Source organism: Pan troglodytes, chromosome 10 (assembly GCF_028858775.2).
Source record: "Pan troglodytes isolate AG18354 chromosome 10, NHGRI_mPanTro3-v2.0_pri, whole genome shotgun sequence".
Classification (NCBI taxonomy): Eukaryota; Metazoa; Chordata; class Mammalia; order Primates; family Hominidae; genus Pan; species Pan troglodytes.
The window spans coordinates 73710214-73734836 of NC_072408.2; the positions used below are offsets into that span (position 1 = coordinate 73710214).

The following is a 24623-nucleotide window of genomic DNA, read 5'->3' on the forward strand; positions in this document are numbered from 1 at the left end:
CCAAACAGATATTTATTTAATGATATTTAAAGAGAAAATATTTGGGATTTATTACATTAATTGCTGATCTAAACTATAAACTACTATATTCCCTTTCTCAAGACGTTATTAACTTAGATGTCAAGAAATTTGGATCTTAAAATACGGACTGAGATTCCCAACTTCGCTAGGATAATACTGTCAGGAAATTCAATACTGAGGACAGAATAATCTTCATTAAATGCATATCTCCAAGCTTAAAAGGCATTCCTTTAGCTAAATTTTTCAACAGCCATCTAGCTCTTCAAGGACAAAATCGAGAAAACTTAGCTAAGACCATGAGCCCCTTCATTAGCCAACCCTTGCCCATCTTTCATGTCTCATTTCTTGTCATCCACCTGCACCACTTTTACTCTGGCCACACTAACATGCTAGGCTTTCTTTTCCTCTTTATTCTACTATGTACCTATATTTAAAATAAATTCCCCATCTCCCATCCTTTAAGATTCATCTCAGGCACTGTTTCCTCTTGGAGCCCTCCTGGACCTCCAAGGTTAGCACCATCCATGCTCCCAGAGCACCGTAGGTTTGCCTTCATCATGGGGCCTCCATGTAGTACTGTAGGTACTGACCTACTGGACACTTCCCCAAGGACACAGAAAGCACCTCGAGCTGTGTCTTTCGTCTCCATATTCCCAGCACCTTGTAAAGCACCTCTCACATTTAAAGCACCTAAGTGTTTAATGACCAACTGACTGAACAAATAAATCAATTCAGAAATGAACTATCTCTGTCCACTTTGAATAGAATTGAGTGACGGGAATGCTAAGGAGAGATGATGATGGTTAAGTCTCCAAAAACAAACATGAAAAAAACTGTCTTAAAAGTGCTTAATCAAAAGGTGTTTATTTGAATGTGATTTAAACTAAAAAAAAAAAAAAACCTGCCACATAGTTTGGTTCAGTATTACTTTAAATTTAGAAATATATATATATATGTATAAATGTATTTAAGTATGTATACATTTCTTTCTACATCAATCTCTATCTGCCTATTATCTGTCTATTTCCCCATCCCATCCTCCAGATCCTTCTCAAGTTCCAGAACATTGGCCACAAGAAGGGGAGATCAAGATACATGATCTGTGTGTCAGATATGAAAATAATCTGAAACCTGTTCTTAAGCACGTCAAGGCTTACATCAAACCTGGACAAAAGGTATGAAATCACTGCATTTGATATGTTGTATACTTAAAACCTCTGAGGGAGTCTGCTTTTTTACTACCTAAGCTCTTCATACTTCCCAGCCAAGTAAGTATATTCTCTACCTGGTGTAGGTCAAATTATCTGCATAAAAGAAAAAAGGGAGAGATAGGATCAGACTACAGTACATGTTCTCCAAGTCATATTGTAATTCACTAGTCTCCCATGAAGATCAGAAAAGTCAACAATAGGCATGTTTTTAAAAATTTCTGTCTTCTGACTCCTGGCCATAATAGCCATCCCCTTCGGAACCTTTGCATTCATAATAACTCTAGTCCCCAAATGACTTCTTTTAGTTATTGTAAAAAGAACAAGTGGGCAGAAGAAAATGGAATCATTCTACTTTTTGTTATAAAACTATCACTTCTTAGATAACATGGAATAATTATTTGTTAGTCCAACAATATACTAAATGCAAAAAAAAAAAAAAATGAAGAAAAAACAAGGCAATCACATGAAAATAAAAATAAATAGAATGAAATCATTGAAGATTTGGTGAGAACTGTTTTTATATTTTTATTTTTTATTTTTTGAGACAGGGTCTTGTTCTTTCACCAAGGGTGGAGTGCAGTGGTGTGATCACGGCTCACTGCAGCCTCAACCTCCTGGGCTCCAGCTATCCTCCCACTTGAGCCTTCTGAGTAGCTGGGACTACAGGCACACACCACCACACCCAGCTAATTTGTGTATTTTTTGTAGAGACAGGTTTTTGCAATATTGCCCAGGCTGGTCTCAAACTCCTGGCCTCAAGTGACCTACCCGCCTCAGCCTCCCAAAGTGTTGGGTTTACAGGTGTCAGCCATTGTGCCCAGCCTGTTTTTATCTTGAGAATAATTCATAATGTAGACCTAAGAAAAAATGATAACTATAATGTAATTATTTAAACATAATTACAGTTTTATCATAATATCTTAAGTTAAAAAACAAAACTTAAGCTAATCTTCTGTCCTTTTCTGAGTCCTCTTCTCTTTGAGTGACAGCTGTTTTCCTAGGTGGGCATATGTGGTCGCACTGGCAGTGGGAAATCATCGTTATCTCTGGCTTTCTTCAGAATGGTTGATATATTTGATGGTAAGTTGCTAACTAAATTTTTTAAGTGGCCACTTGGTGCTTTCCTTTAAAAAACATCAATTTACCTAATCCTGCAGAAATCAAAAGCAAATATTTACAAGGACTTTGTGCTCTACACATGGTTCAAGGCAGATATCCCAAATAAACAGCTCAAAAGTAAATAAAAGACATAGAATTGGGGAAATAAAATTATGAGCCTTAAACTCATGTCTATACATTATTGCTAAGCATTTTAATAAACTTGTAAAATGAAAACAAGGCCACCCACTTTGAATAGCAGTAGGTGGAGGTGGAATTTCAAGAGAAAGAAAGAGGGAGGACAACTGCCTTGCTTCCTTTAGACTAAATGTATGTCTCTTTCCAACAAAGGAAAAAAGTACAAGGAGATAAGTAATCTGCATTTTAAATTTTGGTACATGACTCTTACCATCATCTGCTTAATAACATTGCTTAATGACATTGAACGTTTTGTGAGGAGGCAACCTTTGCTGCAAAGTGATAAAGCTCATGATAACAACATACACAAAACATACACATTCATCCACCATAGTATTAATAATATGATACACAAGAGCGTAGAAATAACACCATCTTTTTTTTTAAAAAAGTCACATTATTTAGTCTATCAAGTGGCCTATAAATAGGCCAGTATATAAAGTATCTTGAATGAAAGAGGATCCAGCAATGAATTTGACCGAACTTATTGTACTTGACAGTACAAGGAGTGCTTACTATTATTATCTGTAATGATTACGATGACTATAGTACTTTGCATGTTTATTGTACTTGACAGTTTATATTATTGAATTTAATCTACACAACAGCTCTGTGAGATAAAGAGGTCAGTTTATGAACAACAACATGGAACTATAGTAAATGTAGTTTTTTTGGGGTTCAGATTCAGGAACAAGGTAAACTTCTGTCACTAAGTTAGCAGCTTATTTTTTCCATGGCTAGTAATAATGCACAGATACTTTAAGGACTTTCAGTGGGATTAAAGTTATAAGGCAATTAAGTGATCAAAAATCAACTGACATTTTTCATTAAAACACTATGTTTATGACTGATCATGTTAGGTTAGCCTGATCCTTATGAGTTCAGACACATGATTTCAGGTCCCATGTGAACTATCAATGATTTATTATCTTTTTAATAGCCGTAGGCTATTAAGATTTTAATTCATAATTTATTATTTCTGATCTATTATTCCTGAAAGACATAGGTTAAGCTAATCACCCTTGCCTGCTCTAAATCTATCTGGTAAAAGGACTGCAGCTGCCATTCTGAGCCTGACATCTTATCTCACAGGGCAATATGGTCTCTGCACAAAAGTGATAGGATTAACTGCATATATCATGGCGGAGAAACAACATCAACACTGCACAAATCTCTATAAGTCCATATGCAGTATGGAGAAATTTATTAAAACTTGATAGTCATATCACAGAATTTACTTCTCTATTTGTAATGCATTGTATTATTAAATCAATACAGGAGTGAATGACAAAGATCCCGGTTTTTAAAGAGCTTGTATTCTAGTTGGGGAACAGACAATAAAAAAAGATAAGTAAAAGTGTATAGAATATCAGATTCTGATAAATCCTATGGAGAGAAATAAAGTGAGGAGGATAAAGGGAATACTAGAAGGAAAAGGACTCAGTAAGGGATAAAAATACTTTTTGGTTGATATGATCACATAAACAGAATAAAAACTCTGAATTCCCTTAGGAGAAATATACAAGAAAGAAAAATCACCACCAAATATGTATATTTTTTAGAGACACAAGATTTTTTTTTATTATACTTTAAATTCTGGGGTACATGTGCAGAATGTGCGGGTTTGTTACATAGGTATACATGTGCCATGGTGGTTTGCTGCACCCATCAACCCATCATCTACATTAGGTATTTCTCCTAATGCTATCTCTCCCCTAACCCCCTACCCCTTGAGAGGCCCCAGTGTGTGATGTTCCCCTCCCTGTGTCCATGTGTTCTCATTGTTCAACTCCCACTTATGAGTAAGAACATGCAGTATTTGGTTTTCTGTTCCTGTGTTAGTATGCTGAGAATGATGGTTTCCAGCTTCATCCATTTCCCTGCAAAGGACATTAGCTCGTCCTTTTCAATGGCTGCATAGTATTCCATGGTGTGTATGTGCCATATTTTCTTTATCCAGTCTATCATTGATGGGCATTTGGGTTGGTTCCAAGTCTTTGCTATTGTGAACAGTGCTGCCATAAACATAAGTGTGCATGTGTCTTTAAAGCAGAATGATTTATAATCCTTTGGGTATATACCCAGTAATGGGATTGCTGAGTCAAATGGTGTTTCTAGTTTTAGATACTTGAGGAATCACCACATGCTTAAATGGAAAAGTGGGTCTCCTGAATTTCAACCCCTAACTAGGAAATAACTTTCAATTTGTAAACAAATATTATTTTACTTGTGATTTTACTATGTGTGTGTAACTTCTGTTTCTCCTTAACAGGAAAAATTGTCATTGATGGGATAGACATTTCCAAATTACCACTGCACACACTACGTTCTAGACTTTCAATCATTCTGCAGGATCCAATACTATTCAGTGGTTCCATTAGGTAGGTAACATATTTAGCAACATCTGTATGCCTCAGGATTTAGCCTTTGACTCATAGAAAGGTTTTACTCAGAGTCATTTTTCAGGTATGAGTGAACTGATATCAAGACAATAAAATCAAATACACCGTCCAACAATTTGGATTGGAAAAGCCTAGAGTTGTAAATTAACCTATAAAATTATGTTTCCAGGAGATCTTTCATCCCTTTCAGTTTGATTCTATAAAAGCCACTTTTTCATCTATACTTGAGAACGGTGATGCTTGGCAGACATTTCTAAGGTGTTCTATCTTACAGATATCCAGTCTAACTTGTGTGTCTGGCCTGACCTCAGCAGATATTCTGACTTTAGTTAATCCCTTTATCAATCCCTCCACCCCTTACAACTTTACTTCAGCCAAAATTGCTATGAATAAAGCTGCTACAGTCTTCATACCTGGTTCAGGGTTTCCCACCAAAAAAAAGGGGGGGGATATCAACCATCTGCTAGGTGCTTTAAATATATTATCTGATTAAATTCTCAAACCGTTACTCTAGGGTAGATATTTATTATCTCCATTTTATAGATGAGGGTTTTGAAACTCAAAGAAGCTATAACTTAAACCAAGTTTGTACACCTAGTAAGTGGAAGAACTGCTATTCCAACTGAAGTTTGCCTGATTCCAAAGTCCATGTTGGCATCTGTATTAGTCTGTTTTCACACTGCTATAAAGAATGATCTGAGACTAGGTAATTTATAAAGGAAAGAGGTTTAATTGACTCACAGCTCTTCATGGCTAGGGAGGCCTCAGGAAACTTACAATCATGGCAGAAGGCAAAGGGGAAGCAAGGCACATCTTCTCATGGTGCCAGGAAAGAGGGAGAGTGAAGGGGGAACTCCCACACTTTAAAAGCATCAAATCTCATAAGAACTCACTCACTATCATGAGAACAGGATGGGGGAAACTGCCCCAATGATCTAATCAGCTCCCACCAGGTCCCTCCCTGGACACGTGAAGATTGCTATTCGAGATGAGATTTGGGTGGGGACACAGAGCAAAACGATATCAGCATCATCCCCCAGATCACATCTCTCATTTGACCATATTTTGTTATATTTTGCTCCTAACCTCCATCTACTTAATTACAAAGAAGTGTTTGCCATCTCCTTTTACTAATTACTCTTTATTGTAAAGAAAAAATGTATGTAAGATTGCCTAGTATTTAGTTGTAAAACTACTTTAAAACTTCTGGATGTGTCAAGTAATTTAGCAATACCATAGTGAATTTATATCTCCAAATATATTTATTATGAATACTACTTGATATGGTTTGGCTATGTCCCCACCAAAACCTCATCTTGAATTGTAGTTGCCATAATCCTCAAGTGTCATGGGAGGGACCCAGTAGGAGGTAATTGAATCATGGGGGCGGTTACCCCCATGCTGTTCTCATAATAGTGAGTGAGTTCTCATGAGATCTGATGGTTTTATAAGGGGCTTTTCCCACTTTGCTTAATACTTCTCTCTCCTGCCACCATGTGAAGAAGGACATGTTTGCTTCCCCTTCTACCATGATTGTAAGTTTCCTGAGACCTCCCCAGCCCTGCAGAACTGCAAGTCAATTAAACCTCTTTTCTTTATAAATTACCCAGTCTCGGGTATGTCCTTATAGCAGCATGAGAATGGACCAGTACACTACTATTGTTGGTGATGCAGCACAGCTTATCTAAAATAGTGTAATATGCTCCCATAGAGATGTATGTATGTAGCATCAGTCCTGCAGGAATATTTTGCTAGATACTATTTGGGTTATACTAAGCATAGTTTGGAGCCAATGGAGCTAGGTAACAAACTTGATAATATGATATAATGTATACAAAGTTTTATAATGATATCATCAAGATGATTTTTTATACTATTAAGATCATGCATTCATTCATCAAGCATGAATTCAGTGCTTGCACTGCTCTGAGCACTGTTCTAGGTGCTGAATATACAGCAGTAACCAAAACAAATGGAACTTACATTGTAAGGAAAGAAAAGCAATAAGCAAATATACATAAAAGTTTCTCTATTTTCACTTATTGACTAATTAACTAATTTTTCCCTACAGATTTAATTTAGATCCAGAGTGCAAATGCACAGATGACAGACTCTGGGAAGCCTTAGAAATTGCTCAGCTGAAGAATATGGTCAAATCTCTACCAGGAGGTCTAGGTATATTTTCTAAATAGCATATTTATTTTTTATATATGCCATTAATCCTACATATGTCTATCTACATTTTATGCTATAATCACATAACTTCAGTGTTAAATACCCTTATATTTAAAATAATATCCTAAAAGTCATTAGAATATTTCAAAATCTAATGTTTTTGCATGGGGTACAAGAGGGTGAACCCGACAACAAATTCTGTCCTATGTGACTACTCCAAAATATTCCAATTAATACATTTATCTCTGCCATCTTTTCACAATTGGTGGGTACAGGTCATTGTAATGGATGTTTCCCTGTAGTTACTCTTTCTCAGTTGACCTGTCTGATCACCTACCATCAGGAAATGAATGGGAGGATTGCAGGAGCTGTTAGGTTTAAGTCTTTGGCACCACTTAGGGAAAGGCAATTTTGCCGCATTAGTAGCCATTTTCTCTGCTGCCAGGAGGGAAAATTCTTTTTATTTATATAACATAATTTTCTTTGTGTTTGAAGACATTGTTTTGTATTGCCTTGAGGCAGTATCAATTTTAAACACTTGTGTAAAGAACACAACATGTACTCAATCACTGATAAAAATTCAGTCCTAGGGGTTGTACAATGTCTGACAAATAAATGATGACAGCATGAATGTGATTATTGAAACCACAGAGAGTTCATACTATCTTTAACTCATTAAAAGGAACATGTATAATTTTTGACTTTGCTTCCTTAACATCTTAACTCATCTAAGAAAGCAATAGGAAAGATAATAGTTGATTGATATTCTAAATTTAATATACAATATATAGTTGCCAAATTGTGGTGTTTGGCATCTAGTTTTTAAAAAGTCAACCTACAAAATAAAATTATGTTTATCTGTTAGTTTATTTGAAAAGCAGGGCCAACTCAAAAACACTACATTTTATTATTTTAATTAAGTTCCAAGGAGAAAGTATGCCACAAACAAAAGTTAAGACAGCATGTCTTTAAGGAATGTTTTATTGACTTGCCAGGGTCAGGTTGTGAAAGTAATACCAGAACTCTGGATGAACTTTCCATAATGATTTTTTCTTTTCTTTTCTTTTCTTTTTTTTTTTTTTGAGACAAGTTCTCGCTATGTTACCCAGACTTGAGTGCAGTGGCTATTCACAGGCATGATTATCGCATACTACACCCTCTAATCCCTGGGGTCAAGTGATCCTCCTACCTCAGCCTCCTGAGTAGCTGGGACTATAGGTGCCCCACTATGCCTAGCTCCCATAATAGTTTTTTGATGTCTCCTGTGGAAAGCCCAGCAAGTCTACTTGAGAAATTAATGCATGCTTATAGAACTTTCTCTCTTGGCATTTAGAGATCCCCTCTCTCACCATTAGTATTTGGAAAGACAGTTGCATCTTTCTAGTCCTCTTCATTAACATGAGAGCTGCATGCACCTGTTTAGATTGTGGGCATAGTGTTTTGGGGTTATGGTACAGCACAGGCCACAGGGGATTGTATTTACATTATGTAACCGACTGAATATGGTGCTCATCATCTTAGTAAAGATGACCAGGGCTTAATGAAGATTTGGTTCAGGCCAGCTTTGGTGGAAACATTCCTTATGTCCAGCATCCTCTTATATGTAAATTAGAATTTGGAGAATAAATACCTATTTTCCAATCATGACAAATTATAAGACTTTGATACCATTAGAATATAATCAATAGAAATTTCCCCCAGGACATTAGGGAAAGGTGTTTGAATTCTAATAAAAAAGACATTTGGAAACAGAATTTTTCTTAAACTCACAATAGTACAGTTTATGAAATGTAGATGGAAACCAAAAAAAAAGAAAAGGATAATGAGGACATATTCATTTATCCATACAACAGTGTGTTATACAGCTCCTGTGTAAGATACCGCAGTACTAGGGACATTCTGACAAACAAAAACAAACCCGGTCCTTATCCACTTGGTACTTACAGTCCAGAAAGATGGTATAATGAAAAGAGAAGTGGAATTAGAGTTGAGAATATTCTGTATCTTATCAAGTTAGCTAAATGTGACTTTAGGCAAGCCATTTCATCTCTCTGGGCCTTAGGTAATTATATTAAGTAATCTCTTTAGAGAATTGTATTAAATAATTAAATAATTTCCAAGATCTTTCTGTCTTCAAAATGTTTTATATCCTCCTATCAGAGGTAATTCACTACCTGTTGTCATAAATGAGATAATTTAGGGACATCTTCATTTTCCCAAAGTGGAGTTCCTCTTTGTGTTCCAGTATGAAGTCCTTGCACCAGCACTAAGTGATATCCATCATGCTGTCATACAACGTAATGTGTTTTTCATGATTTTGTCCAAGGTAAATGTTAGTAGCATTTCTTTAGTGAAATCCTTGCTTCTTTCTCTGATTTAGATGCGGTTGTCACTGAAGGTGGGGAGAATTTTAGCGTTGGACAGAGACAGCTATTTTGCCTTGCCAGGGCCTTTGTCCGCAAAAGCAGCATTCTTATTATGGATGAGGCAACAGCTTCCATTGACATGGCCACAGTGAGTGCATTATCTAAGCTTTTAAAATTGACGAATTGGAGAAATGTGCATGAAAATCACAATTTATTATTTCCTGATTGGGTTCTGAATCCTCAGTACTATTGTTTTGAGAATCTGCCCAATCATCTACTGGATGAACTGATGATAGCACATTGAGAATTACAATAAATAGGGCCCAACATATGGTTGAAAGGCATTCCTATTACCAATCAACATAAAATAAATTTGCCACAACTTTTTGAAAAATTTTCAGAACAGTAAATTTCCAGGGCTTAGTTGATGAGAGGTACTGTACTATATTCAAGTACTACGCCAGAAAAGTTCTGAAATGCAGTACGAAAATCTCTGTTTAATAGAATCTATTACTAACAAACACCACTCATTATTTCCCAAAGCAATTTGAAGAAGAATGATTCACTGGGATTAACAATGGCTAGAATTAATAACAGTCTTCTCTATGTGTTTATGGTAAAAAGCCATAAATTTTGCCTTTTGAAAGATATTATTTGAAATTGTCAAATGTGTCCAAGAAAGATCTGTCCAGAAGGCTGTGATTGAGTAGGGAAAATGTTTAATTAAATCACAAACTGCATATGAGCTAGCAATTAATATTCTTCTGAAAGTTAACTTGATATTAAAATTTGACTTCAGAAAGGACACATTGAGGGTTATTATAACAGTAATACTGCCTCAACAGAGAAGAGAGAGAGAATATGAATTAAATGATTGAAAGAAAGAACTCCTTCACTTTAAAAATTGAACCAAGATTTCCTCTAGGACAGAGATGGAATCTGCACCCAGAACAGCCTTTAAAATATAATTATAACAGTGCTTTGTGGTGGAGATAAAAACAGTTGCTGCCTAGAATGTCCATTTATGTGTCAAAGTCCAAATTTTTGGCATCAATTAGTTTTGGCATCATTAGTTTTTCCCTTTTTTGACTCAAAGGTTAACATCATTACAGAATTTTGCTGGTTTCAAATACATACTTTTTGTGGTATAACTCAAGTGAGCATTTTGATACCCATTTAATTGCATTTTCTTCTTTGCATTTCCTGGAAATAAATCTATCACCCACTTCTGGCTGATCACTGACTGACTTTCATTTGTGTTTTGAAGACACGTACAGAATCCAGCATGAACCTGCTGCTGGGGACTGCCCCTTCTTATGACTTCCACAGAAAATGAGGGATTGAGAATGCTCACAAGGGATTCAGTGGAATATTGATTGTTCTTAGGGCAAAATATTATGATGACAAAGTAATCCCGAGAAAATTTACACTTTATTTTTTTTGCAGGAGAATATTTTGCAAAAAGTAGTAATGACAGCCTTTGCAGACCGGACCGTGGTGACAATAGCTGTAAGTATGAGAAGACGGAGTTGGCATACCTCTTTGGTTTTTGTTCTAACATGTTATCATCTTTAGGTTTTAGCAAAATATACTTGTGTTGAATTATGTATTTCTCTGCTAATGTTTCTGTATCTGTCCAAAAAAGAAAAAAATACGAAGATGTTTTGAAAGCATTGTTCTTTTCCAAACTGTCTGCTCTACCTAACTGACTTCCCTAAGTTAGAATGATAGGACATCCTAAATCTAAGGATTCCAGCAGGTCATGGCCTCTGCTTGTTCACCAGATAAAATGGTAGTTCATATAAAATAATTCTCTTTTCTATAATCTGATTGTCTGATGAGCAGTTTCAGGAAGAAAATTCCTAAATTTCATTGCTTATTCTGCTACTATCTATACCTAATTTCTATGTTTCCGTTCATTAATCTACTGAAAAATAGACAATGAGATATCTCACAGTAGGGTCAGGTAATTTTTTCTATTTTAGATAGCACCAATCAAATAGAAGAAGTGCTTAAATATTTGTAATTCACGTTATAGCTGACTTACAGTAGTCCACAGTTTTCTGCCTTTTCCTCTTTGCAAGTGGATTCTTGCTCATATTTAGGCTTACTGCTTAATAAAAACTATTTTTTAATGAGTCACTTGGACATTTTTCCTTCTGCTGATTCTCTTCTTTTCTATTTTTCTCTCCAGCACCGTGTCTCTTCTATTATGGATGCAGGCCTTGTTTTAGTCTTTTCTGAGGGTATTTTAGTGGAGTGTGATACTGTCCCAAATTTGCTCGCCCACAAGAATGGCCTCTTTTCCACTTTGGTGATGACCAACAAGTAGACCATCATGATCTATTGCACCAAGTCTGTCATTCTCCGGTAGTTATCTTAGCAGTATCCTCTCAGTAAGGCATGGCTAATGCTGTGAATAAAGGGAAGGGCTGAGATGAGGGAACTAACTGCAGGGTGTTATTACAAAATCAGCTCAACCAAGTGCTTTCGTCATGCTCACTACCGAATGGAGCTCATGCATGTGTTTTCAAATATATACATGCAAAAGAGAGTATTTATGAAACCTATTAACTGAATTTACCTCTTATTCTAAGGACCAATTTCACTAGTCCTTAGGGATGTTTTGTAAGCATCCATAAAAATGCCATACACATTTCTTACCTGCCCTGGAGAATGCATTGTTTCATTTACATGGTTACTTGAGTTTCACTGGTGAGTAATGGGAGTTGTGTATGGAGTGCTTGCTATGCTTCCACTTTCTTGGATGATGCATGGGAGAAACAGAACCCTTTGGAGTGCAGCTTTTTTCAAGATGGCAGGAAATGACGTCCCATCAGGGCCTACTTCCTGCAAACTGCCTAAGTAAAGAAAAATCTACTTTCTCGAATTTTTCCAGTGAACTCTGTGGTTCCTCTTTCCCAGAGGAGAGTCACCCAATTAACTCAATTCATATTAAGGTGTGAATGATTTAAGGGGTAGGAGAATTGGTTAACTTGAAAAAGAATTAGTAGTATTTTCAAGAATTTTCTTGCTGGAAAAGGTAGGGAGATATTTTGGAAGAGAGAGAATTCCCTGTTGCCCCAAAATGGGTGGAGAGAGGGAGAGAAAACAGACCATTGCCTATTCAAAAGAAGAATTTTCCCTACTCTGCATGAAGCATGGCGTTGTTGGATGGTTCTATTTAGTCTGTATCTGGAAGATTACTTGAGCATAATTTGTATTTTTAACAAAATGTTAGGTTTCCTAATTAGGTTACCTCTTACCTAATTTCTCTTCTACATTCACTGAATACTTTTCTATAGACTTATATTTCTTTCACTCATTCTTCATTTCAAAACCACTCATGTGAACGTGGCCACTAGGATACCTAGAATTCCCTGCTCCCACCCGCCCCTAATATACATGAAGCTGTCATGGAAGAATCACTGTAAGATTTTTTAGAGGACCAACTCCTCATAACAGGCCCATAAAAGGGAGAGCACCACCATGCTTGTGGTAGACTCCTTATAGAATTAACTTAAACTCTTAAAATTAACTGTTTTTCCTTTCCTGCCTAAGAGCTTATTACTTTGGTTAGCTGCCACTAAAATTGTGGAATGCCTTAACAAGATAATTTTCTCCAGCTTCTGAAAGGAAGCACTCACACACCAAAATAGTCCATGGTATTTATTTCTGAAAGTGATTACACGATTAATTTCTCTGGAATATTTTGAAAATTTTATCAACACAATTACAATTGACACCACACTTTGTCAAGGAAAAGTTATTTGGATTAATGGAATAAAAACCAACTATATTTATTTCTGTTGACCAAGATTTTTCAATTTTTTTTTTTTTTTTTTGAAGATGGAGTTTCACTCTTGTTGCCCAGGCTGGAGTGCAATGGCTCGATCTCAGCTCACCACAACCTCCGCCTTCTGGGTTCAAACGATTCTCCTGTCTCAGCCTCCTGAGTAGCTGGGGTTGCAGGCATGTACCACCATGCCCGGCTAATTTTGTATTTTTAGTAGAGATGGGGTTTCTCCATTTTGGTCAGGCTGGTCTTGAACTCCTGACCTTGTGATCCGCCTGCCTCGCCCTCCCAAAGAGCTGGGATTACAGGTGTGAGCCACTGCGCCTGGCCTAATGTTTTTATTTTTATTTTTTTTCTAGTAAATATTATTTTAGAATATCAATGCAATGTTTATAATATTATATTTATGGGTTTAGAGGCCAAATTCTTTTTTTAGACATCCATGATATGGCTATTGAACAGCTAATATTTTTCTGGAAGGAAAATGCACAGCAGATATTATTGGATAGCTTGTTAAGTTTCTTTTTCTAAATGCATGGTTGTGCAAATGGCTCTGGTCCTTTCTCAAAGATAAATAAATATTAGCCTCCAAAATCTTGTTAATTCATCAATGTATTAGGTTGGTGCAAAAGTAATCGTGGTCTTTGACATGATTACTTTTGCACCAACCTAATACATAATTTGTTACCAATATTCAGCGAATGATAGGCTTGTCATGGGTGTTGAAAACTGGCACATGTTCTAAGCTGGCATCATTATCACATTTCATATATGTTTCTTTTCCCCTCAAGTCATGAGTCACAACTATAACTGCTGGCTTTTCTGAAAGCATAAACACTGAGTCCACCCTATCTACATGGCCCAGGGCAGAATGTAGGCCCTCAACTCTGGGGATGGTTTTAGGTAGGACTTTGGAATGTTCAGAGAAGCACTTTGGAAGACTGTGTATCAGCTAAACAGATGGCATTTCTAGGTTTAGAACTCTGGACAGGGACTCCCATCAGCACACTAATATTTTGACCTGCATAGTTCAGGTTCCGTATGGTAGCCCCTGGCCACATGTGGCTATTATTTGAAATGTTGATAGTTCGAATTGAGAAGTGCCATAAGTGTAAAATCTGTACTGGATTCCAAGACTTAATACTAATAGAAGCATGTAAAAGTTACCATGAATCATTTTTATATTGGTTACATATTGAAATGATAACATCTGAATAGATTGGGTTAAAATGTATTAAAGTTGCTTTCATTTGTTTATTTCTACTTTGAAAATGTAGCTCCTAGAAAATTTAAAATTACTTGTGGCTCCCATTATATTTCTATTGAACAATACTGATCTTAGCAAGAGTAAAAGCCCATCACACAGATATTTCCTTTCTAATTTATAAGCATAAAAAATAATAGTAGTTGACATTTATTATTTGTTTGTATATGTCAGACAAAGTGCTGAATTTTTTATATGGATTATCTCATTTGAACCTCATCACCCTTCTCTGAGGCAGGTACTATACCATAATTTTACAGATGTGAAACTGGAACTATACAATGTTAAGTATATTGCTCAAGATTGCACTACTAACAGGTGGTAAAGCCAAAATACACAAGCCCAGTTTATCTTCAGAGCCTGTTCTCTTAACCATAACACTGACATGGCAGGTGAATGCTCCTCTAAGGTATCAGAGAGCCTTATGAAACAGTTAGATGACAGGATGGAAATAGCTCACATTTTGAAATTAGTAAACCTAATTTTGATACTGGTTCTGCTACTTATTATCTATGTGACCTCCTGATTTTGCTTTATCTCTGTGAATGGTCTCCCCTATAAAGTGGAGAGACATAACACCCACAGCTGAGGAATGCTCTAATGATTCACAAGAATGTGTGTGGAGCACTTAATATATGGCATATGCTCAGAAAGTGGTAGCTTTTATCATTGTTAGTTACTAATTAATCCAAAGGGCATCATGTGGAAAGAAGGAATGGGTCAGTGGCAGTGATCTCCAAAGACTGAGACTGCATGTCTAAAGGCCTGGGTAATCCATTCTATTACTGCATGCCAGAATGGACTTCCCCATATTGTCATCCCGGAACTAAACCACTTTCCAGGGTTCTTCAAATTGTGTTATAGCCCAAATAATTAGTGACTCTACACAAGAGATAATTATTGTTGACATTAAAGTATAACCCAACTGGTTTACAATGGCCTCTCTTAATTTAATTACTCGATAAACAATTTTACCCTACTTAAACTTAAGGTTTCATGAAAATGATGACGCTGATATATTAGCTACACTCAAGTTAGTACAGCCCATAGAAAACCCAGCCATATTGGCCATTGCTTAAAAATATGTAAATAAATGATAATTTAAATAAGGAAAAAAGGGGAGGTGTCTGTGATCCCTACATCTTGTCACTCACCAAGATAAACAAACGTCCCAGAATAATTCATGAAATATACATATTCCATTGTTTTGGCTTGTGCCCTGAAATGTGTAACAAATACATGTTTTCTTTTCACTCACAGCATCGAGTACACACTATTCTGACAGCAGACCTGGTTATAGTGATGAAGCGAGGAAATATTTTAGAATATGACACTCCAGAAAGCCTCTTGGCTCAGGAAGATGGAGTATTTGCTTCTTTTGTTCGCGCAGACATGTGAAGGAGTGTCTTAAAACAATACATGTATTTAAAATAATGCAGTCATAACCTAATTAATGGATCATCAGCTTGACCTCTGTAAAGTGGCATCTTAAAACTTTTACAGATTTTTGCACGAAAAGTGGACATTTATTTTTCCTGTTTTTAAAAGTTTTTCAAGATATTATTGCTTAATATGTTCATTATTGATGTTTTTATAGTGATCCAGCCACTCTAGCTTTAAGAATAGCTAGGTTGTATTAAAACATGTAAGCTACTTTAAGTGGTAAATCAATAGCTAAAGTTTTCTCCTAACTTTAAGTCTGGCAAATATCTCTCAGGAATGGAAGTTTCAATGAGTAGTCAGTATTACTATACTCTTGTCTGTAAGAATATATTTTCCTTATTGTTGGAGTCTCCAGAGGTTATTGGAAGGAATAAAAAAGGACATGTTTTCTAACGAAACTCTCAAATTAATTATCTACTTCATGAGAATTTATTTGTATTCATTAACATTAGTAATACCTATTTTTCTTAAGAGCCTTCTTTTTTCCCTTTTGTTTCTTGTCACCAAGAAGTTATCACACTTATACTTATTCCATAAGGCCAAAGCCTTATCTAGAAAGATCATGAAGAGTTTGGATACTTTAAAAACTATACTCAAATTTTCATTTTTTCCTGTCCTGTAAAGAGAGAATTCTTAAGATATCAGGCATAATGTACCTTTTCCAGACTGAAGTTCAAAGAATGATTAGGTTCAATCTTTCAGTGGCAGGCCAGCTAAACTTTCTATAGTTTAATGATTAGCTGTGGTTATGATCTTGAGCCCTAACATGCCACATTACTCAAGATTTACACAGGCAAGTGACTTCATTTGGCACTGCTAATAATGGCAGGTGAACATTCCTCTCAGGTGTGAGATATTTCCTATGAAACAGTCCACTGGCAGGCTGGAGATATCTTACACTTTGAAGTTATATATATATAAAACAAGTGTCTATTTCTAGCTGAAAGAGTTTACCTCTTCTAGACATTTATGCCCAATGGTGTCACACATGATCATTTGCTCCTGCTCTAATTTTAATGTGCATACAAAAAATATACCAAAAATGTTATTGTAATTTTAATGAGCATATAAAGAGTATATCAAAAATTGATGGGATATTAGTGTTAGGTTTTGCTTAAATGAAAATTAATAAATTCAAAAATACTAAAAGTCACCTTCTTTGTCACGTTAGCAACCAGTTTCTACTATTCTGTGCCCATCCAGTGTCAATATCATTGATTTCTTTTTCATATGAAGATCCACATGCATTGTAAGATTGTGAAGATTTATAAAATTGATGAATTAAGAGAAATTATGCTGCTTTCCTATAGTTTCTGTGTTCTGTTTATTGTATGGTGTATTCACTCTTGGAAAATATGTAATAGTTGTGTATCCAGAATATGTGTCTTCACCTGAATATTTAATCTTTATATTTACAAAAAAATAAGTTCCACAAGATGGACAAAAATGGTCCATGATATTTAGCTTAAATTGTAACCTTTTGTTGTGTATATAAAACTTCATTGGAAGAAAATAACCTTATTGTTTTCTTAAAGCTAAACAGAATAGGATTGGTACTCATTAATTATGTCTTGCAAATATTTTCTAAAAATTCAACCACTCTCCTAAAATGGTGTTTAAATATTTTGTAGGGCAGAATATGCATATTGCCTGTTAGCAAGTAATAATTCATTCTCATAGAGAAATGGGTTTTTACCCATGGAAGTAATCTTTTAATGATATTTTCTTATTATATTGCTACAGGCAACATCAGTAGAAGCCTATCTAGTTACACTAAACTAAAGATCACATTCATCATTCTTACAGCCAAGTGGTTGCTGGTCCCCTCATAACTTTTAGTTACTTAAGTTGAGTAAATGTCTAATTGTTTACAAACTAAATTGACTAAATAAGGTCAAGGATAATGTTTTTCATTGATTAACCATTTATTATACATATAATCTATTGAATATAAAAAGATTCACCTTGAAATAATATTTGACTATATAGGTACATATCTGTAAAAGATGACCACCTTAACTAAATCAGATTTTACATTTATAAATTTTATATTTAATTAGTCAAATCAATTTTTAAATCATAACTCCTTAATCTCATAAGAAGCAATAAATGCATAAAGCATTATATTAAAATACCAGGGTTACTTATGTCATTGACAGGGAAAAGACTTTGTATAAACAATTGTGCACCATCTATTTTTGTACTCTTACTCATGATCCATTTAAAAGTCTACTCAGCTCTAGATTAGATACCAGAAGACCCTCTAAGTAACTGATAACTGAGATTCGGGACCATGTCTTGTTTGCCATTGTGCCCTTGGAATTTAATACAAGTGCCTAACCCACAGTAGGGTTGATTGATTCACTGATTAGTTTTACTGCCATGTGCCTATAACTATAGGTTATTCTCTTTCCTTTTCTATGTTGTGTTTATTCTATTTATTCTCTACAATATATAAAATGTATTTGTTCTCTACAATAAATGTGTTTATTCTCTACAATATATAAAAACATATTGGACTACTATTACATAATTAAATTACTCTTTTATTTGCTTAAAGAGGGTGATTATTTTTTCACTTACCGTTCCACTGAGCAGCAACTGGGACTGGTCAATAGATGGAAATCAATCCCAATTTAGAGACAATACCTGGCCCTGCTTTGACAATCCTGTTTCACGTTTGCCAGAGTCATGCACTTCCTTACTTTTGTATATAGGCTCCAGAGAAGTTTCCATTAAGTGAAACAGCTATATTAATTTTTTAAATATATCTTTATTTAAATAATTGGATGTCTGGACTTTATCCCAACGTTTATTGATCAATTTTTATAGTTGTCTTCCAATATATCTTTTATCATTTATTTTGTAACACATTCTTCGGAGGTCTGTGATTTATAGTACTATGATAATTCCCTTATTGACTCATTATTCAAAGTTAGATGCAGTCTTCTAATCTTAGCTATTTGGCATAAGAAGCAATAGCCAAGGGGATGTATCCTGTACTTTATGTTTAATTTGTTCTTCAGTAACTACATATCATTTATATCAGATTATCTTAAGTATTAACAGGATTCACCTGGATCAAATTCTCCAGTGAAAGAGCTTGTATCGGTATTTCTAGTAAGTGCCGACAAATGAGATTCATAATTAACCAAGTTTGGGAATCACTGAGCTACATCAATCATTACACTAGTTTCCCTTTGTTGTGCTGAACATAGAATCATAAAATACTAAAGGTAATTTTCACATGCTTCCTTTCCCTGCTGACATTGCCTTATCCTGAATTGCTAAAACAAGCCTCTCGATGTCACGGAATTAATTGCCTTAGTTCATCATAAAGGAAACATTGTTTAACGAACTGAATCTTAGCTGAGAAGTTACCACAACAGGGACTCAAAGACTTATTTTCTTTAGTTTTGTTGTGTAATCAGCAACAAAGGATCTGAAGATAAAACTTTTTCCACAAAGATGCAAAGTGTTTCAAACATTAATTGTATGTGCATGTGACCAATTCGAGATTTCACTACTGATGTTTCACAATATGGAAGGAAGGTAAATTATCTGTGATGATTATTCTCTTTCCCATCTTATGTTTTTTGCAAGTGTCATCATTGCTGATATATAAAGGCTGATATATTCATTTTACATATCTAATAAATGGGATTTAAGTTATTTTTTTCCTATGGACAGTAGCAAATTGCCCTTAGCCAGTCACACTATGGTTACCAGTGCCCTACTTCTAAAATGACAAAGATAAAGGGAGCCATATCTGGCTAAATAAGTTAATTAGCCATAAGGAATGGACTCTATGACTCAGTGCCACCAACCATCACAGACCATCACCAATTACACACTCCATATTCATGACCAAGAGTTTCGTTTTCAGGCCATTATTTTTGCTAATCTGCCCACTGTGTAAAATAAGTAGCTTGGTGGCTGGCAAGATGGCCAAATAGGAACAGCTCCGGTCTGCAGCTCCCAGCAAGATCAATACAGAAGGGGGATGATTTCTGCATTTCCAAGTGAAGTTCCTGGTTCATCTCACTGAGACTAGTTAGACAGTGGGTGCGGCCTACAGAGGGCAAGCCAAAGAAGGGTGGGGCGTCACCTCACCAGGGAAGCTCAAGGGGTGGGGGAACTCCCTCCCCAGCCAAGGGAAGCCATGAGGGACCATGCCGTGAGGGATGGTGCACTTTGGCCCATATACTATGCTTTTCCCATGGTCTTCGCAACCCGCAAACCAGGAGATTCCCTCGGGTGCCTATGCCACCAGGGCCCTGGGTTTCAAGCACAAAACTGGGCAGCCGTTTGGGCAGACACCAAGCTTAGCTACAGGAGTTTTTCTCATACCCCAGTGGTGCCTGGAACGCCAGTGAGACAGAACTGTTCACTTCCCTGGAAAGGGAGCTGAAGCCAGGGAGCCAAGTGGTCTAGCTTAGCAGATCCCACCCCAACAGAGCCCAGCAAGCTAAGATCCACTGGCTTGAAATTCTCGCTGCCAGCACAGCAGTCTGAAGTTGAGCTGGGACACTCCAGCTTGGTGGGAGGAGGGGCATCCACCATTACTGAGGCTTGAGTAGGTGGTTTTCCCCTCACAGTGTAAACAAAGCTGCTGGAAAGTTCCAACTGGGCGGAGCCCACCGCAGTTCAGCAAAGCCTCTGTAGCCAGACTGCCTCTCCAGATTCCTCCTTTCTGGGCAGGGCATCTCTGAAAGAAAGGCAGCAGCTCCAGTCAGGGGCTTATAGATAAAACTCCCATCTCCCTGGGACAGAGCACCTGGGGGAAGGGGCAGCTGTCGCACAGCTTCAGCAGACTTAAACGTTCCTGCCTGCCAGCTCTGAAGAGAGCAGTGGATCTTCCAGCACAGCGCTCGGGCTCTGCTAAGAGACAGACTGCCTCCTCAAATGCGTCCCTGACCCCTGTGCCTCCTGACTGGGAGACACCTCCCAGCAGGGGTCAACAGACACCTCATACAGGAGAGCTGCAGCTGGCATCTGGTGGTGCCCCTCTGGGATGAAGCTTCCAGAGAAAGGAACAGGCAGCATTCTTAGCTGTCCTGCAGCCTCCACTGGTGATACCCAGGCAAACAGGGTCTGGAGTGGACCTCCACCAAACTTCAGCAGACTGCAGCTGAGGGGCCTGACTGTTAAAAGGAAAACTAACAAACAGAAAGCAAAAGCATCAACATCAACAAAAAGGATGTCCACACAGAAACCCCATCTGAAGGTCACCAACATCAAATACCAAAGGTAGATAAATCCACGAAGATGAGGAAAAAACAGCACAAAAAGGCTGAAAATTCCAAAATCCAGAACGTCTCTTTTCCTCCAAAGGATCACAATTCCTCACCAGCAAGGGAACAAAACTGGACAGACAGAGAATGAGTTTGACAAATCGACAGAAGTAGGCTTCAGAAGGTGGGTAATAACAAACTCCTCCGAGCTAAAGGAGCATGTTCCAACAAAATGCAAGGAAGCTAAGAACCTTGAAAAAAGGTTAGACGAATGGCTGACTAGAATAACCAGTTTAGAGAACATAAATGACTTAATGGAGCTGAAAAACACACAAGAGAACGTCGTGAAACATACACAAGTATCAATAGCTGAATTGATCAAGTGGAAGAAAGGATATCAGAGATTGAAGATGAACTTAATGAAATAAAGTGTGAATACAAGATTAGAGAAAAAAGAATGAAAAGGAATGATCAAAGCCTCCAAGAAATATGGGACTACGTGAAAATACCAAACCTACATTTGATTAGTGTACCTGAAAGTGACAGGGAGAATGGAACCAAGTTAGAAAACACTCTTCAAGGTATTATCCAGGAGAACTTGCCCGACCTAGAAAGACAGGCCAACATTCAAATTCAGGAAATACAGAGAACACCACAAAGATACTCCTTGAGAAGAGCAACCCCAAGACACATAATCATCAGATTGAACCAAGGTTGAAATGAAGGAAAAAATGTTAAGGGCAGCCAGAGAGAAAGGTCGGGTTACCCACAAAGGGAAGCCCATCAGACAAACAGCGGATCTCTCTGCAGAAACCCTACAAGCCAGAAGAGAGTTGGGGGCAATATTCAACATTCTTAAGGAAAAACAACCCAGAATTTCATATCCAGCCAAACTAAGCCTCATAAGCAAAGGAGAAATAAAATCCTTTACAGACAAGCACATGCTGAGAGATTTTGTCACTACCAGGCCTGCCTTACAAGAGCTCCTGAAGGAACCACTAAATATGGAAAGGAAAAACCAGTACCAGCCACTTCAAAAACATACCAAATTGTAAAGACCATTGACAGTATGAAGAAACTGCATCAACTAACAGCCAAAATAACCAGCTAGCATCATAATGACAGGATCAAATTCACACATAACAATATTAACCATAAATGTAAACAGGCTAAATGCCCCAATTAAAAGACATAGACTGGCAAATTGGATGAAGAGTCAAGACTCATCAGTGTGCTGTATTTAGGAGACCCATTTCACGTGCAAAGACACACATAGGCTCAAAATAAAGGGATGGAGGAATATTTACCAAGCAAATTGAAAGGAAAAAAGCAAGGGTTGCAACCTTCGTCTCTGATAAAACAGACTTTAAACCAAAAAAGATTAAAAAAAAGATAAAGAAGGGCATTACATAATGGTAAAGGGATCAACGCAACATGAAGAGCTAACTATCCTAACTATATATATATGCACCAAACACAGGAGCACCCAGATTCACAAAGTAAGTTCTTAGAGACCTACAAAGCGAGTTAGACTCCCATACAATAATAGTGGGAGACTTTAACACCCCACTGTCAATACTAGATCAACGAGACAGAAAATTAACAAGAATATTCAGGACTTGAACTCAGCTCTGGACCAAGCAGACGTAATAGACATCTACAGAACTCTCCACCCCAAATCAACAGAATATACATTCTTCTCAGCATTACATCACACTTATCCTAAAATTGAGCACATAATTAGAAGTAAAACACTCCGCAGCAAATGCAGAAGAATGGAAATCATAACAAACAGTCTCCCAGACCACAGTGCAATAAAATTACAACTCAGGATTAGGAAACTCACTCAAAACCACACAACTACATGGAAACTCAACAACCTGCTCCTGAATGACTACTAGGTAAATAACGAAATTAAGGTAGAAATAAATGAGTTCTTTGAAACCAATGAGAACGATGACACAACGTACCAGAATCCCTGGGACACAGCTAAAGCAGTGTTTAGAGGGAAACTGATAGCACTAAATGCCCACAAGAGAAAGCAGGAAAGATCTAAAATTGACACCCTAACATCACAATTAAAAGAACCAGAGAAGCAAGAGCAAAAAAATTCAAAAGCTAGCAGAAGACAAGAAATAACTAAGATCAGAGCAGAACTGAAGGAGAGAGAGACACAAAAAAACCCTTCAAAAAAATAAATGAATCCAGGAGCTGGTTTTTTGAAAAGATTAACAAAATAGACCACTAGCCAGCTAATGAAGAAGAAAGGAGAGAAGAATCAAATAGACACAATAAAAAATGATAAAGGGGATATCATCACTGATCCCACAGAAATACAAACTACCATCAGAGAATACTATAAACACTTCTACACAAATAAACTAGAAAATCTAGAAGAAATGGATAAATTCCTGGACACAAATACCCTCCCAAGACTAAACCAGGAAGAAGATGAATCTCTGAATAGACCAATAAAAAGTTCTGAAATTGAGGCAGGAATTAATAGCCTACCAACCAAAAAAAGCCCAGGACCAGACAGATTCGCAGCTGAATTCTACCAGACGTGCAAAGAAGAGCTGGTACCATTCCTTCTGAAAGTATTCCAAATAATAGAAAAAGAGGGACTCCTCCCTAACTCATTTTATGAGACCAGCATCATCCTGATATCAAAACCTGGCAGAGACACAACAAAAAAAGAAAATTTCAGGCCAATATCCCTGATGAACATCAATGTGAAAATCCTCAATAAAATCTGGCAAACCGAATCCAGTAGCACATCAAAAAGCTTATCCACCATGATCAAGTCAGCTTCATCCCTGGGATGCAAGGCTGGTTCAACATATGTACATCAATAAACATGATCCATCAAATAAACAGAACCAATGACAAAAACCACATAATTATCTCAATAGATGCAAAAAAGGCCTTCGATGAAATTCAATACCCTTTCATGCTAAAAACTCTCAATAAACTATGTATTGAAGGAATGTATCTCAGAATAATAAGACCTATTTATGACAAACCCACAGCCAATATCATACTGAATGGGCAAAAGCTGGAAGCATTCCCTTTGAAAACTTGCACAAGACAAGGATGCCCTCTCTCACCACTCCTATTCAATACAGTATTGGAAATTCTGGCCAGGGCAATCAGGCAAGAGAAAGAAATAAATGGTATTTAAATAGGAAGAAAGAAAATAAAATTGCTTCTGCTTGCAGATGACCTGATTGTATATTTAGAAAACCCCATCATCTCAGCCCAAAATCTTCTTAAGCTGATAAGCAACTTCAACAAAGTTGCAGGATACAAAATCAACGTGCAAAAATCACAAACATTCCTATACACCAATAATAGACAAACAGAGAGCCAAATCATGAGTGAACTCCCATTCACAATTGCTGCAAAGAGAATAAAA

At 36.8% G+C, this 24623-nt stretch overlaps 1 protein-coding gene across 5 annotated transcripts in view; it reads left to right on the plus strand.

Moving 5' to 3' along the window:
* ABCC9 (ATP binding cassette subfamily C member 9) overlaps nucleotides 1-18533 on the plus strand; it is a 143159-nt gene extending 124626 nt beyond the window's left edge. For 3 of the 5 annotated variants that reach the window (XM_009425746.4, XM_063785876.1, XM_016923817.4), the window contains 7 exons: nucleotides 1066-1196; nucleotides 2234-2312; nucleotides 4801-4909; nucleotides 7002-7105; nucleotides 9486-9619; nucleotides 10918-10980; nucleotides 15792-18533. In XM_009425746.4, the coding sequence (XP_009424021.1) occupies nucleotides 1066-1196; nucleotides 2234-2312; nucleotides 4801-4909; nucleotides 7002-7105; nucleotides 9486-9619; nucleotides 10918-10980; nucleotides 15792-15929 (758 nt within the window). In that variant the 3' untranslated portion in view covers nucleotides 15930-18533. Of the gene's footprint in view, nucleotides 1-1065; nucleotides 1197-2233; nucleotides 2313-4800; nucleotides 4910-7001; nucleotides 7106-9485; nucleotides 9620-10917; nucleotides 10981-11665; nucleotides 11842-15791 lie in introns of all 5 variants that reach the window. The other 2 variants (XM_009425747.4, XM_009425749.4) reach the window with 1 other exon arrangement.
* The last annotated feature ends 6090 nt before the right edge of the window (nucleotides 18534-24623 follow it).